Here is a 16,510-nt window from a genome sequence, read left to right as displayed (position 1 = left end):
TGTGTGTGTGTGTGTGTGTGTGTGTGTGTGTGTGTGAAGCGTGTAATCTTTTAAGTGATCAAATTTATTCAGGCAAAAAAGAAAAAAGATAAATTCTACTGAAATTATTTCACTTTGTTTTTAAAATTCAAATATTTTGAATGTGAAATACAATTATCAGACTATGGATGACTAAATCCCAACAGGTATATAGCCCATTGTTTGTATTATAGTGTATTGTTGTACCATTCAAAACTTTTTATTCTTTACAAACAATACACAATGCTTCAAGCGAACTACAATACTCTCTTATAATTTAGCATGTTATTTTCATACTTTTGAGTTAGATTATTTAGAAGTTTGTATAACCTTAATCAGGACAGCATTGGCAGCTGTTGCATATTTGTGGCCTTATCCCATTACAGAGTTCAGTCTACACAGCAGTAAAACTATCAATACATTTATCTATTATCCGATAAAGAAGTTACTATTTTGTGTTAGCTCATGTCAGAAAATCAAATAGTTAACATCGGTGTTTCTATTTAACAAAACCCTTTCATTCAAATAAAGAAAAAAAAATTGTTGTAATTGAAATTGATTTAGTAATGAAATTGTAAAAAGAAGAATTTAGTTTGAAATGACTTGATGTTCATGAGTTGTTTTTGTTGCTGTTGTTTAAACCTATTCATCTCTACAGAAGTAGATAGTATATGATGTAGAGTTATGTAATCATGGTCTTAAAATACACAAACACTGCTTTTTTTTAAAGACATGTAAGTTTTTTAGGAAGGATCTGGTTTAGAGGTTGTTAATAAGCTTTCCATTTGGCTTATGTTGCTAATTATATAGTGCAGCTGTCCTCAACCTGTTTTGGTACCATGGATTGATTTCATACAAGATAAATTTTCCACAGACTGGGGTTCATGTGCATGATGAAGCATAAGAAAATACATAATATATAATTTAATTATTACATCACATATATAATACATGTATAGATGCAGGCATGGGTGTGTGTTAAGAAGTTTGCTTCCCAGCCACATAGTTCTGGGTTCAATTTCACTGCACAGCACATTGGGCAAGTGTCTTCCACTATAGCCTCAGACCAACCAAAGCTTTGTGAGTGGATTTGGCTGACAAAAACTGAAAGAAGCTTTTTGTGAATGTGTATGTGTTTATGCCTGTATTTATTCCTCACCACCACTTGACAACTAGTGTTGGTGTGCTTACATTCCCACATAACTTAGCAGTTTGACAAAAGAGACCGATAGAATAAGTATCCAGCTTCAACAACATAAGTACTGGGGTTGATTCGTTTGAATAAAATTCTTCAAGGCAGTGTCCCAGCATGGCCTTGGTCTAATGACTGAAACAAGTAAATGATATAATGTAAAAACACCCAACAGACTGCGATGGTCAATAAAATTTTTTTTAATTCTTGAAATGTATTCTTTCTGTGTAGCTGATACCAAATGATTCACACAGCCTGGTACTACTCTGTGACTGAAGAAAAATACCGGTTTACATATATCATGAAGCTAGAAGCATTTTTTGTTTATGTGCTAAATCTATATTTCTTTTTTAAATATAAGTTTAATCTTAAAGCAGTGGTGTTTAGATATTTTGGTAAGATATGTTTACAGTATGATCAATATCATATGTATTTGGGTGTGGGAGAAAATAAAATGCTTAGCATTGGCTTGATGCAACACCACTAAATAATTATGACTGCTAATTTTTACTTAATGTCAACACTAAATAGTGAGGTTTATTACTATTGTTTGTTTTGAATACTAATCATTTCAAAATACCATCAAATTAATTATTTTACTTTACTATATTCCTGCAATATATAAACACTCTTTCTTTACAAAGTCTTCTATGATTTTCATAGTTAACATTAATAAACACTGAGAAACATTTTTTCAATATTTTTTCTTTGGATATATTTGTCTAGTTAATTTTATCATTTTGATAGTGATAAAATTATCAAATCTTGATAAAAATGAGACAATATAGTTTACCATCAAATTTGATCAGCATTGAAGGAAAACTGGGTTGTTTTACTTTTTAGTTTTATTAATTGAACATTATTACATTTATCATCCACTAAATGTGGGTGTTGTGTTAGGACACAGAATACTGCATTATGTACCATGAAAGGACTTTTCATATAGACTTGTGGTGCATGAAAGCACTCCTGTTTATATAGCTGATAGGTGATGACCAGCTGCTGCAGCTGCCAGAACTGCTAGAGCACATGATTTTACCCTTCCATGGGTTTCTCAATGTCAGATGTCCCACTGGACATAGCAGCTGATTTCCCTGTCTGTGATATATAGAATCTCAGTGTCTACTCAGGCACTGGTGTCACAAGTAGCCAGTGGGTCTATTAAAAAAAATAATAGGGACAGAAGCAATATTAATACCAAAAGGTATTATTTATCTTTCACTAAAAGTGGCTGTGTTTAGTGGGATGCTTGCCATTGAGGAGGGTGAAATCATGTGATTTTGCAGTTCCAACAGCTGCAGTGGACAGTTATTGCCTGACAGTGTTATAAACATGAATGCATTTATGCACCACAAGTCCATATGAAAGGTTCTCTTGTGGTAAACAGTACCTTTCGGTATTAATACTTCTTCTGTCACTAGTAATTATAATTACTTATTCTTTCCAAATTTTATACCAGAGTTACTAAGTTTCCATAAATTTTCTATTTTGTTGTGATGTTTCTCTCCACACTTTCTTAGTGTCTTAATAAAATTTTTAAAACTATTTCTGTTAAAAACAAATGAACAAACAAAAATAAAAACTTGACAGTGAGTGAGAGAGAGAGTGTGTTCAGGTGGGTGTGTGAGAGAGAGAGAAGAAGAAACTTTAAATGGTTTTTACAGTTAGTAACATTACATAGCAGGCTATGAGAATGGGTTTAGTTAACTTTTTTAACAGTGGAGTTGATTTTATCTTTGCCATCTTCATTCTTCAAAATTCTTTTCAAAATGTTCAGAGTAACAGTATCTTGCTTTACAAGGTAGGTGAGGTAATGGTTTGTATGGAAATAAATCATTGCAGAGAATGTTTATTCTCACTAATTTCCATCCCCAGTCCCCATCCTCATAAGTGAAAATGTCTTATGATGTATACTGTGTTATCAACAGGTATTTATGCTGGAACAGATGCTGCTGTTGTTTTTTCAGTTTATTAGTATTTCCATATGTTTCACAGCTTTGCAACTGCAAACAAATTCATGAGACCTTTGAGTAAAGATGATTTTCTGACAGCAACAATATAATAACCTGAGAAATGAATCAAACGTAGAGTAATCTTAATTTACTGAAGACTCAGTGCTGTATCTGTGTCAGTTTAGACTGAAATGCTTTTCACTAAACCACATGCTGAACATGTTTTAATTATGACCAGATCAGCAAGAGTGCTTTGGTGGCTGCAGACAGGTTTTCCTAAGAAACAAGTGCAAACAGAGAAGATAGTCCTGTATTTTAAAAAAGTGGCATTTGGCATTTGTTCTTCCCAGAGATCAACTAGATGTTTCCTACTCTTGTTCTTGAATGCATCGAGGTGTACTTGTACCTGTTCAATGTTGATCTAGTACATATTGGATAAGCTAAAGAATGTTTTAAGGTGGGTTAAGATAGGAAACTGTGGTTTTATAAATTGGTTTCATAATTGAGCAGTCAATGACATTTAACTACAGAAGTTAGGAATTTTGTTGGTTGGGTTTTTTTCTTGCTACCAGCTGATTTTTTTTAAATAAATTTTAATTTATTCGTCAGAGAAGGGAAAGCAATACTTATAAACCTTGCAGACACAACCAGATTGATGCAGTTGATGTTCAAGTTATAACATCTGCAAGTTACATCATACATGATAAATGAGGGTAGAGAGGTAATACCAGAAGGTTGAAGCTCTGGAGTGGAGGGTTTTATATCACATCAGAGAGGTGAGACATTAAAGGGATGATGAGTGGAGGAGAGATGACTGTTGGGTTGGCCTTGTTGCCCTCTTAACTATTATTATGAAAGATGGTATTTATGAAATGAGAATCTCCATTGTTCATAGCATTTGACAACTGGTACCTGAGAATAATATTCTGTTTGCACATGTGCAGTAGATCAGTGAGGCAATTACCATGTTATGTTTATATTAAGCTACTATTGTTTGTACTCGAGTCGATATTCAGCAGAAATTTTCGACCACGCTATCATTAATTTAGCTTTAATCTTTTGTGGTGGCACTTGGGTTGTGGGTACCAAAAGAGATGACTGTCTATCATCTCCAGCCCAAATCTGTGACTTTTGTTAACAGAATGTTTAGTGGGTGTATGTTCAACTGTAGAAGCTGTCTAAGCCAACTTAGTCAAAATTGTAAATTCACTAGCTCTGATTAGAGTGAGAATAAATACCATAATGCATTTAAAAAAAAAAGGCTTGTCAAAATGTTCTTTTAGTACCATCTCACCCTTGCTTTGTTTCATTGTCTTTTTTTTTATAACTCTCTTCTCTTGCAGTCACATTTTCTCTTTTGAAGCTATCTCTATCTGCTATAATAGATATGTATAATCACATTCTAACTATTTTACAGTTAGTTGTTTAAAACTGTTTCATCAATGGTTGAAATAGTTTTTGTATTAGTCAGGTGATAGCCATTACATTGTACAAGAAAGGGCAATATAATATTGAACAATGCTATAATATTTGCACAAAACAAAGAATCACTATCATTCTTATAAAAGTGTCTTTTCAAAATAGTATGTTGGTTGCTATTGTAGAGCATCAGATGAATCCATTACAGTAGTTGGTCTGCAGCTATAATTGACTTAATCTTTCATCATTATGAGGTTAATAAAGTAAGCACCAGTAATGTATTTAGTCAGTTCAATTGATTATACACCTTGAGGCTAAAAATTTACTTTGTAGCTTACCTAAACAAGTAATTATTGTTTTGTTTGAATGTTAGCATCATAGCTGTGCAACCAAATCAAAATCTTAAATTTAAAGATGTTTGACTGAAAAGTTTATCCCTACATAATTTGTTAAACAAGCTTTGAACAGGAGTAAAATCAAAAATGTTGAAATCAAAATTTACTAGCGGTTTATGGGAACAGCAGTGCTTCTACCAAATCCTCTTTCGTAAAAGCCTGAAAATCTGATTTGGATTTTCTCTGTGCATTTAACAATCAAATTAACTTCTGTTAAATTTGAAATTTTGTCATTATATAACTAATTATACTAAGCTTGAATCAAAATCAGTATGTTTTAGTATGTTTTAAATTTGATAATCTAATAAAAAAAAAAATAATTGGTGTAACCGCACACATGTGTACATTTAAATACCCACACAATTCATACTGAAAAAAGAAAATTATATACAACTTCCTAGAGGTTACATTCAAATTGAATTATAAAGTAAACCCTGATTGTAAGCTGGAATCATGTAATTAGTATATTTGAACCAAACCCTAATGGCTAGTCAGCTTTCTTTCTTTCAATAAAATACAATAAAGAATAACAGTTTAAAATTAGCTTATTCTTTGAAAAACTTTTAAAAATTGGCGACATTGATTTCCTCCAAAGCATATTTTCTTTTGTTCATGTGAACTTGTTGACTTCATGCCAAACTTTTAAAAATTGAACAGTGCTGAATGTTCACCAGCTGTAACTAGATTATAATAATGTTGTATTCATGAATGGTGAAATAATAATTACAATATATGTATACATATATCATAATTTAAGTCCATTTCTTAATTTTTTTTTTTTCTTTTTTATCTAGGTGATATTACCCAGAAAGGATATGAAAAGAAAAGGAACCGTTTGTTGGAGCCTTACAGAAAAAATGAATCAGGTATTTTTTTTATTTTATAAAGTGTTACTCATAGCAAGTTATGCTACTCGTAACAAATTATTTTCTCAGATAAATTGATAAGCAAATTTTTAACTTCATTTTTTTAATGAGAGTGCATTTAAAACAGTTGCACTTTCATACAGGTTATGTTTGTCTCAATTTTATTTCATAAAACAGTTTATCTATAAAGAGCAAAAAACAAGAACACCCCCAAATGAGACTAATCACACACATAGTTTGAACCATCTATTTTGCTGATTTTTATTAAACTACTAAATCGGTTCCTAAACAAGTATAATAACCACAAGGCTGCAGGACTATTATACAGATAATTTGATGTATTATTAAAGAATACAATGTTTTCGATTATGCAAATTATTATACCAATGAAATATTCTTTTTTTGTAAATTATATATATTTTGCTCTTATAACATGAAGATTAGAATGGTATTTTAATTCATTCCAGTTTTAGTGATTACTAAATAAAGTCAGTGATTACTTTACATGATATTGTATAAGTTTTTTTTAATATATATTTTTTAATTATGATATAAATAAATAAATAAAAAAGTTTTAGCAAAGCATTCACTGAAAAAATAATAAAAGTCAACAGCAAAACATTAATTTCAAAGTTTACATTGTTTTTGCAGCTAGCATTGAACAGAGAAAGAAAGAAATTATAATTCAGAGAAATAAATGATAAAGTTGTGTACGTGCGTTTGTGCGTGTCTTTCCCATAAAGAAGTAAACTATGTTACTGCTTAATAAAATCTTAAAATGAGTATAGTGTGACTAGATTGCTCAACAAAAATTTTATTAATAACCTAAAAGAGAGAACCGCAGTTAGAACTATAACTGCCTTATTTTCTACTGTTGTAAATGAATATATGGGAAGTATATAGGCGCAGGAGTGGCTGTGTGGTAAGTAGCTTGCTTACCAACCACATGGTTCTGGGTTCAGTCCCACTGTGTGGCACCTTGGGCAAGTGTCTTCTACTATAGCCTCGGGCCGACCAAAGCCTTGTGAGTGGATTTGGTAGACGGAAACTGAAAGAAGCCTGTCGTATATATGTATATATATATATATATATGTATATATATATATATATATATGTATGTGTGTGTATATGTTTGTGTGTCTGTGTTTGTCCCCCCAACATCGCTTGACAACCGATGGTGGTGTGTTTACGTCCCCGTAACTTAGCGGTTCGGCAAAAGAGACCGATAGAATAAGTACTAGGCATCCAAAGAATAAGTCCTAGGGTCGATTTGCTCGGCTAAAGGCGGTGCTCCAGCATGGCCACAGTCAAATGACTGAAACAAGTAAAAGAGTAAAAGAGAAGGTATTCAATAGTGCCAAGTTATGTAGAGAAATTCTTTGCTGTTTTGATAAAATAGTCAAGAACTACAAATTGGGATTATTGAAGATGCTTGTGTATCTTGCCATTAGGATAGTGTGTTGGGGGAAAGTGGGGCGGGAACAACAAAATACACACACACACACACACACAAAATCCTTGTGGTTGTGTAATATTAGCATTACATCCATCCTAAGTTAAACTGAATGAAAAATATCATTATTATACATTAAAAACTATTGAGAATTGTGAACCCTGGGAATCGATTCCCAAATATATTTGTGGAAATATGAAACATATCTGTTTGAATTAGAATAGCTTTAACTCTTTAGCATTCAGATTATTCCATCAAATGTAATGTTTATTTATTCACATTGTTTTGAATTAATCTTGCATTATCTCATAGCTTTGAGTTTTCAGTGATGTGATATTGTTTATTTTTAGAATGACATTGTAGGATGGGTGTGAAAGGCTGGACCTGGCTGGTTTTGAACATAAAACAGGGAGAATATTTGGGCTGAACATGGCTGGTTTAAATGCTAAAGGGTTAATTTAACACTTGGTACTGAGTGGTTGTTACATTTGTAACCATAGCCACAAGTTGACCAATATCTTGTGAGAAGAATTTGATAGGCAGAAACTTTGTAGGAGTTTATCATGTTTGATCATTGATTCATTTTATGCCCATTTTTCCATGCTAGCATGGGTTGGACAAATATAAGTTGGGGTTTTGTTTTACAGCTGGCTGTCCTTCCTGTTGCTAACTCTTACTTGCTTTGCAAGAAATGGTCTTTTTTTTCCCACTTGTCAAAATCAGAGCTACTGAATGATTTTTTAATAAGAAATATCATCTTCCCCTGTAACTTAGAGGTTCAGCAAAAAAGACTGAGAGAATAAGTAGAAAGCTTACCAAAACTAAGTACTGGGGTCAATTCATTCAACTAAAAATTCTTCAAGGTGGTTCCCCTGCATGGCTGCAGTCTAATGACTGAAACAAGTAAAAAATAAAAGATAAAGGATAATGTTAGTTTTTCTTTGGTGCAGCATTTCTTATACATGGTCACAATGTGAACAGATACAGATATACATGTGCACACACGCACACACGACAAATTCCCACACAGTTTCTGATTCCCAGTTTCACTTGCAATGCATTTACCAGCTCAATGACGACAGCGGAAGAGACTTGTTCAAGGTGTTACACACTGAAATAGAATTCAAAATTACGTGGTAATAAAGTGAATTCTCTATCTACATTGGCATGGTTGCACATGCACACACACACACACACACACACACACACACACACACACACACACACACACACACACACACACACACACACACACACACACACACTCACACACACAGATACACATCTGCACATATATGTTTAAAGAAATTTTTTCATTGTCCATTTTCTCCATGCTTGCATAGGTCAGATGTTGTTGAGGCAGATTTTGTATGATTTTGTGATCAGCTATAGAAAGTGTGTATGTGTGTGTGTGCACGCGTGCATGTATGTGTATGTTTACATTAGTCTATTGTTTGTATTGTGTCCTTTTATGTCCCATAACTTAGTGATTTAACAAATAGAGATCACCAAAAATAAGTACCAGAGAGACACCTCCTTCGCATTTAAAAGTTGTGAAGGTGCTGTCTTTCCATGTAACTGTATAAAAGAGTGGAAAAACTTATTAGCTTTGAAATTATTTTCCATGTGTGTATAGGTTGTGTTCACTTAATCATATTTTTCATCAGTGTAACAAAGGTTTTGTTTCTTTAGTGAATGCCACTACTGATGTCAACTATATGTCATGTCAAGTAAAAATGATAAATGAAAATTATGAAGAATGTCAAGTTAACCAACATAGCTTAAATGAGTAATATTATAGAAGTTATATGTATATAAATATGAACTAAATAAGGACACTATGAACTGAAATTTTAATGTTACAGTGCTGTGCAATGAGTGCTTATACAAGTGGCACTCTGGTGATTAAGATGTATTCATAGCTTATTCATTTAATTTATCAAAGTATTAACAGTATATAGTATTTTCAGTAAGGAATAATAGAAAAACTTGCAGAGATGAGTGAATTAGTGTTTTACAGGAAAGAGATTAATTGATATCAGTGGAAAGATTAGAGAAATCCTGTTCTCGTTGTATTTTTAAAATGTGGTGAAATGTAGTATGCTACAAGTTATAACTTTTTTAGAAATTATAAAAAGAAATAGCATTGGGTGCTATTCAGATGGACTAACAATTGAGCTTAGCATTCATTATTCATTGGATGTGGTAGAATAACAATTTGAGATATGTTAAAAATATTTTTGCATTTCCTGAATATTTCTGTATTTGTAGAAATGTCTGTTATGTAACCTTTTCAGCATTTCACATTAGTTCAATACTTTCTTTGTAATTCATTTTGCTCTCAAAATAGAAATCCCTAAAAACTACAATAAATATTTGGCAACCAAATTTGCTACTTACTATTCTCCATTTCTGGTCTCTACCTGTCAATGTTTCTTCAAACTAGTGCCTTTTTTTCTTGGTGTTAACATCGAATGGTGATTTACGCAGAGATTTTGTATAAATTCCTTAACACTTTTGAACTTTTGAATTGTAATGTCAGAATATTTGGAAATTGTCAATTTTATATGCTCATTATCATTATTTTTCTAATATACTAGTCTGAAAAAATTGCTCTTAAGTAAATTTGCCTTATGTACTTTTCTGTTTAACCCCATCATCTGATCCTTTAGTGTCTCGGCAAAGATCACTCTGTTGTGTATCTATATCAGGCCTTTAGCTCTCTCCTCATACATGTCTTTCCTGCAGGCATGAACCTACAAGCTAATCCTCAATCACATCAATCTCACTACTCTGGAAGGACCAATAAAGATCATGGATATTAAATCTCCTCCCTTGACTAATTACATACAAAATTTAGATTTCTTTCTTTTTTGTGAATAGGGATTTTATGTTGTTAAGAAGCAGTGTTTTATTTTCTGTTTGATAACTTTTCAAAATATGCCACTTCTAAAATAGTAGTTAATGAAATAGTAATTCCAATGAATTATTAATTATTATTGTATAGCAGTGTGTATGTTCAACTAATAACATGTCAAACAAATACGTATTCCTGCTTTTCTAAAAATAAGCAGTAAAAACTGTAGAGAGAACACTACATATACATTTTTAAATTAATTCAATCATTACAGTGTTGATTTATGACTCATGATATTGATTTATGACTTTTCACTGAAATACAAAGAATTCATTCATGAGATTTTTCCTCTGACTTGTGAATCATAAATTTGTGCTGGTAATTGAAGCCCTGGATTCAAGCTAAATTATTTGAGAGTAACAGAGAAGCTGGTAAAATACAAGCAGAGTGACAGTTTAGTTGTATTCTGCTCATGCATACTGGTATGGTCCAGCATCTCTTGCACAAATATATTGATTCTTTTCTAACATTTGAAAAGACTGTAGTTGGGCTGTATAGGAGAGGTAAGCTTACTCAGGTTAACCTAAAAACACTAACCAAGAGTTATATAAACAAGTAAAAAATTATTTACTTTTTAACTTGTGTTAATATGTCAGCACCTACCAGTTGAATTGTCAATATGCCAGAGCTTGTCTATTTAAAAGATGACATATTTTCATGTTGAGGTAATGTGCTTCCCTGTTGAGTATAGATAAATAAATACATCCATACTCTTCTTCAGCCACCTCATCATAAATAGGTACTGCAATGTAGAAACAATTCTCCTACTGTAAACCAAGTGACATTTTCACTCCTTGCCATACTGAGTTCAACTCCTCCTATGGGTGTGGGGAAAGTAAAAGGAAACCTATTCCACTGTAATTTTTCCTTCATATTGTCATCATCATCATTATCTTTTAATATAAGTCTTCCATATTCATATAAGTTGGATGGTTATACTGGATTTAACAGATTGGAGGATTGTGTCATACTCTTATGTGTGGATTGGTTGCCCTTCTGAATATCAACCATTTCACAGACTCTATTGAATGCCTTATTCATGACATCAGCTCTAGTGATCATGTAGATCACAAGACTAAGAATTCTCCTGAACTGAATGGAACTATAGTAGAGAAGGGAACAGATTTATGCTAGGTGTTGAGAAATTAAGTACAGCATGTCATAATTTGTTAATTGGAGACATATTTGTTGGTTCTGTCCAGTTTTTCACTTGGCAGGTAATGTCCATAAACAGTACCTGCTAATTACAATCTGCAACATGGCAACTGAGAAGAGAGAGCTTTATTTTGGCTGATATGTTAAACATGGAGGTATTTTTGGTTGCATTATTCTGATATATTGGCCTGGCAGTGCTGTAAGAGTTAAAATGTAATTAGATGTTTGATCTGAAAGTGTCTATTTATTTGAGACAGTTAACACTTTTTTTTGCCCTGCAGGATCTTGACTGTAGTTTAAAAAAAAAAAAACACAAATGCTCTCAAGTGAATTAATAGATGTTCTTCCAGTGTGGCCCATGCAAATCCAAAGATCTACTCTTCAGCAATTTGACATTGCCAGTCATAAAAGGGTCTTTATATTAAGGACTGCTTTCAAAACTTTTGTGGGTGAATGAATTACTTCAACATATTTTTGTCTATTGTTAAAAAGCATGGGTTTGATTGTTAGAATATTTTCTATTGATCTCCAATTTTAGAATGTTACTGAATTAAAAAATTTTTTCATATGCTAAATCTAGATTTGGCCCAATCTATTATTGAATGTTTCACTTTTTTTTTTTCTGATCTGTTTCTCTCCCTCACCTTCCTTCTCTGATTCATCATATTTTACACTTTACTGCTTGGATGGTATCTAGATATAACTACATTCCTGGCATTGGAGGCTTTCGTTGGCAATTTATGGATTATTTCTATCAGTATTTTATATTGAAATCTAATGTTAGTTTATCCTGAAAACTATTAATGTCTCTAGTTATATTTCCCACATTTTAGCTTCATTTCTAATTGTTACTCATTGATTTATAATAACAACTTAAAGAAGCAATATGCATAAAAATACTTTCTATTCCTACTTTTCAGGTGCTTTTGGATGAGCACTGTATTGCTTACTGAGATCGCATATTTATGAAAGCTGTGAAATCTTTGTTCTTCTCTATACCACACACACACACACACACACACACACACACACACACACAACATTCTTAATTGTTATTTCATCATAGTAATAAATAGAATGTAATTGTGTGATAGTCAACTGTTTGACTGTTTGTTGTTAGAGATACTCTTTAATGGGTGACCAACCCTCTCAGCTTCAGGAAGTTAGGAATTGGAAGTTGTAGCATTCATTCTTTCTTCAAGGCATTAGTAGAAGGGAAATAGCTACAATCATGAATAAAATCTTTGTCATACTCATTTCATGAGAAGCTTATTACTTATACTGCAGTATAAAATGAATATGTTTTTCAATTGCAATGACACCAGTTTTTAAATGGTGTTTTTTTATTATTATTTAATTTATCAAATCAGAATATTAGATAAAATTCCTTTCACTCTGCATATTCTTGAATTATTTCTATTGTCGTGTTAAATAGGACAAAGACCTTTTTTTAAATCACCATCTTTTGTGCTTGACATTTTGTTTTTGTGACATTAGACTTACAATGCTTTTTTGACCAGCATAAAACTGCTCAATCTTATCTGTCCAACATAATTCTCCTCTCTCCTTTAAATAAGGCAGTTTGGTTTTTAGATAACCCTGCTCATGGGAATTAAATACAAGTATTTATCTGTTTCAGTGGTAGTTGCTAAATGAAATGAATGTATCCTCCACACATCATAATTTGTTAGTTGGAGACATATTTGTTGGTCTGTCCAGTTTTTCACTTAAATTGAAACATATAAGAAAAATCCACAAGTATTAAAGGAACCATTTTTAAAACTTTATGAAAAGAGTTTACTATAGTTTATGATAGTCAGCAAATTTACAGAAATAGATTTTTGTATTTTATGTTGATTTCAAATTTTGGCACAAGGCCAGTAATTTCGGGGGAGGGTTAAGTTGATTACGTTGAACCCAGTGCTTAACTGGTACTTATTTTATTGACCCTGAAAGGATGAAAGGTAAAGTTGACCCTGGTAGAATTTGAACTCAGAATGTAAAGCGAGAAGAAATGCCTCTAAGCATTTTGTCTGGTGTGGTGATGATTTTGCCACTTCCCTGCCTTTGATTTGTATTTAATGTTCAGAAGTGGTTTATAGGGAAGTTAGCTAACGAAAAAGAGCACAAAAAAGGCATAAGGTCAGTTTATCAATAGGTGTAACAGAGCAGTTATATTATGTTCTCCTAAGTGTGTACTATATTTATTTCAGATAAACACTGACTTATGTATTAGTAATACAAACAGATCCTGAATTAATATGTTTGTGGTTTATTTGAATCAGTTTTAGGTAGAAGACAATTTGCATGAAATAAATTGTAGCTGCTCTAAGAAAGTGTATCATAATATTTCTGAAAGTGTTGTGAAGTGACCTATACATAATAAATTTATACAGGGTGTTTGGACTAAATTTGGCACTTTGCATGAAAGATAAAGCAAACACAATATTCCATCAAAAAATTAAAATATTTTAAAATATCAAAAAATATCAACTAGATTATGGCTGGGGCATAACTGTTTACTCAAAGTAGCTGCCCTCATCATCCACTATGACATCAAAATGGCTTCAGAATGTGTGCATTCCTCCCTGGAAAGATCTTCCAACACCTCCTTGTTCTTGGTCATCAGCTTGACCTTGGTGTTACAGGCAGAGCACTTGGTGTCTCTCTCAGCTTCTCCCCACCTCCATATAGTAATCCATGGGATTACAATCAGAAGAATTAGGAAGCCAGAAGTTGGAGCTGGTTAAGTCATAGAAATTCTTCAGCAACCACTTCTGACTTTTTCCAAAGGTATGGCAAGGAGCTGAATCTTGCTGCCACACACACATATGGCTTTTCAGCAGCAACCCTCTCCAACCAGGGTTTGACCTCAGTCTCCAGCAGCTTCACATAGTCATCTATCCATCTAAATTGAACCTAATGCCCTGTTCATCGTTTGTTAGATGTTTCCTGGTGTGCAGACGCAGTCAGAATGCCTGCTGTGCCTCTTCCTGCTCGCCATGGATTTGTAGTCTTTGTTGCAGTTGACTGGGCCACATCTTACAGTCCTTACAGTGTTCACAGATTATTGAGCAGCAGCTATGATGTCAGAATTTTGACACCCTGCATGACTCATCATGATATATGTAACTCTTTTCCAATATTCAGACAGCTTCTAGTCTTGCATGTCACTTAACCTTTTCTCAACTACAATTTTAATCTTTATACTCCCTGATGCCGTTGACTGTTCATCAATACACCAAGCTGTTCATAACAAAAAAAAAATTGTCTTAAAAAATTGACATTAAAATATTGTCATATTTAACCCGAATATCTTGTGTATAATAAACATTTCTAACTAGGTTTCAGTTTCAATTGATAGCTTGTCTTTTCTATTACACTAATTAATGGTACTACTATCATCCAGATTTGTACCTTAATCTATAAGTATAATATATTCACTACTTGTCTCCTATACAACCAACACTGTAATGAAATGGAATCTATTTTAATACCTCCCACTTTAGCTGTTCTCATTGCAGTGCATGTCTGTTTTTACTGTGCAATTATACAAATGCAATGGAGAGACCGGGTTGTTGGTAGAAAATGTCTTATTTTCAATAACAATCCTGGATTAGTACCAAAAATTTTTTTATTATTGAATTACCTCAATTTTCATTCTTTCTCATCAGTAATATTATTCTTTGTGGTATATTGATCTTTTTACATATTTCCATTGAATCCTATTCTTGCACACATTTAAACAACTGATTTGCATACATCTTTACAGCAAATTAATTTGATAATGTGTTGGTTTTATACAATATTTTGTTTCATAAATCAATATTAATATAGAAATATGTTTTTCTTACATTTTACATTAATTTCTACATTATTTTGGACTTTTCTGTCTCCAAGAAACATTAGAAATGTTCTATACTGAGCTAACTCCATTTTATAGAATGCCACTTTTGGTATCTCCATTTCTCTGTTGGCAAATAAGATTGAAGCAGCTTTATATAGTTTATTTGCCATTAAAAATACTGATTAATACATTACATATAAGAGATAATTCATTAACTTCATGCTGAATGTGCAGGTTTTCAATTTTTAACTACAAAGTGTATAATTTTGCTAAGCTTGTGATTTGTGAGAAAATATTCATAGGAAAAATAAGCTATTTACATCATAACAGATGGCATTAGAATACATCTTACATAGATTCATATTTCCTACCACTGTATTTCTCTCATTGTCTGTTTCTTCTGACTCATTTTAGCACTCATTCACTTTCAGTGTAGACTTGTAGAATTGTTTCTGTTGTTTCAAATTCATAGATGCCAAACAAAAGGGATCTTAAAATGAGTTTCCTCTCTATCATAACCACACCAACAACATTCTGAACAGCATAGCAGCATTCTCAGATCATCTAGCTCCATTCCTTAATTTTTTTTAAAGCTAGAGAGTATTGTTAGTTTTAAGAAATACATTGATGCAACATTCTGGGGGATATTTTATTAGCCCAAAAGCCACAACCAAACATTTTCAGACAATTTATGAAAAAAACAAAAAGATTTGTTTCAGACTGTCTCTTCTGTTTAACCACCTTTACCCAAAAGCCCTTAGGAAGCACTTAGGAAGTATTATCAAGAGATAACAACAATCATTGTCTCTAACCAAAATATACCATTAATTAATTGAGTGGAATCGAGAAATATTGATTTCTTTTAAATATGCTCAAAATCTGTTCTTATAAGGGTAGGCTTGGGTGGGGGTTAAATTAATTACAGTGCAAGTATTATTTTTATTTTACCAAAAGATAAGAGGCAAAGTGAAGCAAGGAAATATTTTATAAATTTGAAGGTTAGCTGTTAGTTACTACTGAGCAATGGTATACTTTAATTCTTAGGGTAGTTAACTACTGAGAAATCATCATCATCGTTTAACGTCCGCTTTCCATGCTAGCATGGGTTGGACGACTTGACTGAGGACTGGTGAAACCGGATGGCAACACCAGGCTCCAATCTAAATTTGGCAGAGTTTCTACAGCTGGATGCCCTTCCTAACGCCAACCACTCAGAGAGTGTAGTAGGTGCTTTTACGTGTCAACTGCATGAAGGCCAGTCAGGCGATACTGGCAACGGCCACGCTCGAAATGGTG

At 32.7% G+C, this 16,510-nt stretch overlaps 1 protein-coding gene across 15 annotated transcripts in view; it reads left to right on the top strand.

Moving 5' to 3' along the window:
- Positions 1–16,510, top strand: part of LOC106868181 (disco-interacting protein 2 homolog A) — a 262,625-nt gene that overhangs the window by 76,681 nt on the left and 169,434 nt on the right. For all 15 annotated transcript variants that reach the window (XM_052978508.1, XM_014913330.2, XM_052978512.1 and 12 more), the window contains exon 2: positions 5,771–5,842. In XM_052978508.1, the coding sequence (XP_052834468.1) occupies positions 5,771–5,842 (72 nt within the window). The remainder of the gene's footprint in view (positions 1–5,770; positions 5,843–16,510) is intronic.

This window comes from Octopus bimaculoides, chromosome 2 (assembly GCF_001194135.2).
Source record: "Octopus bimaculoides isolate UCB-OBI-ISO-001 chromosome 2, ASM119413v2, whole genome shotgun sequence".
In the NCBI taxonomy this organism is placed as follows: domain Eukaryota; kingdom Metazoa; phylum Mollusca; class Cephalopoda; order Octopoda; family Octopodidae; genus Octopus; species Octopus bimaculoides.
The sequence above is the reverse complement of the archived record's forward strand: the minus strand, read 5'-3'. Positions and strand labels throughout refer to the sequence as shown.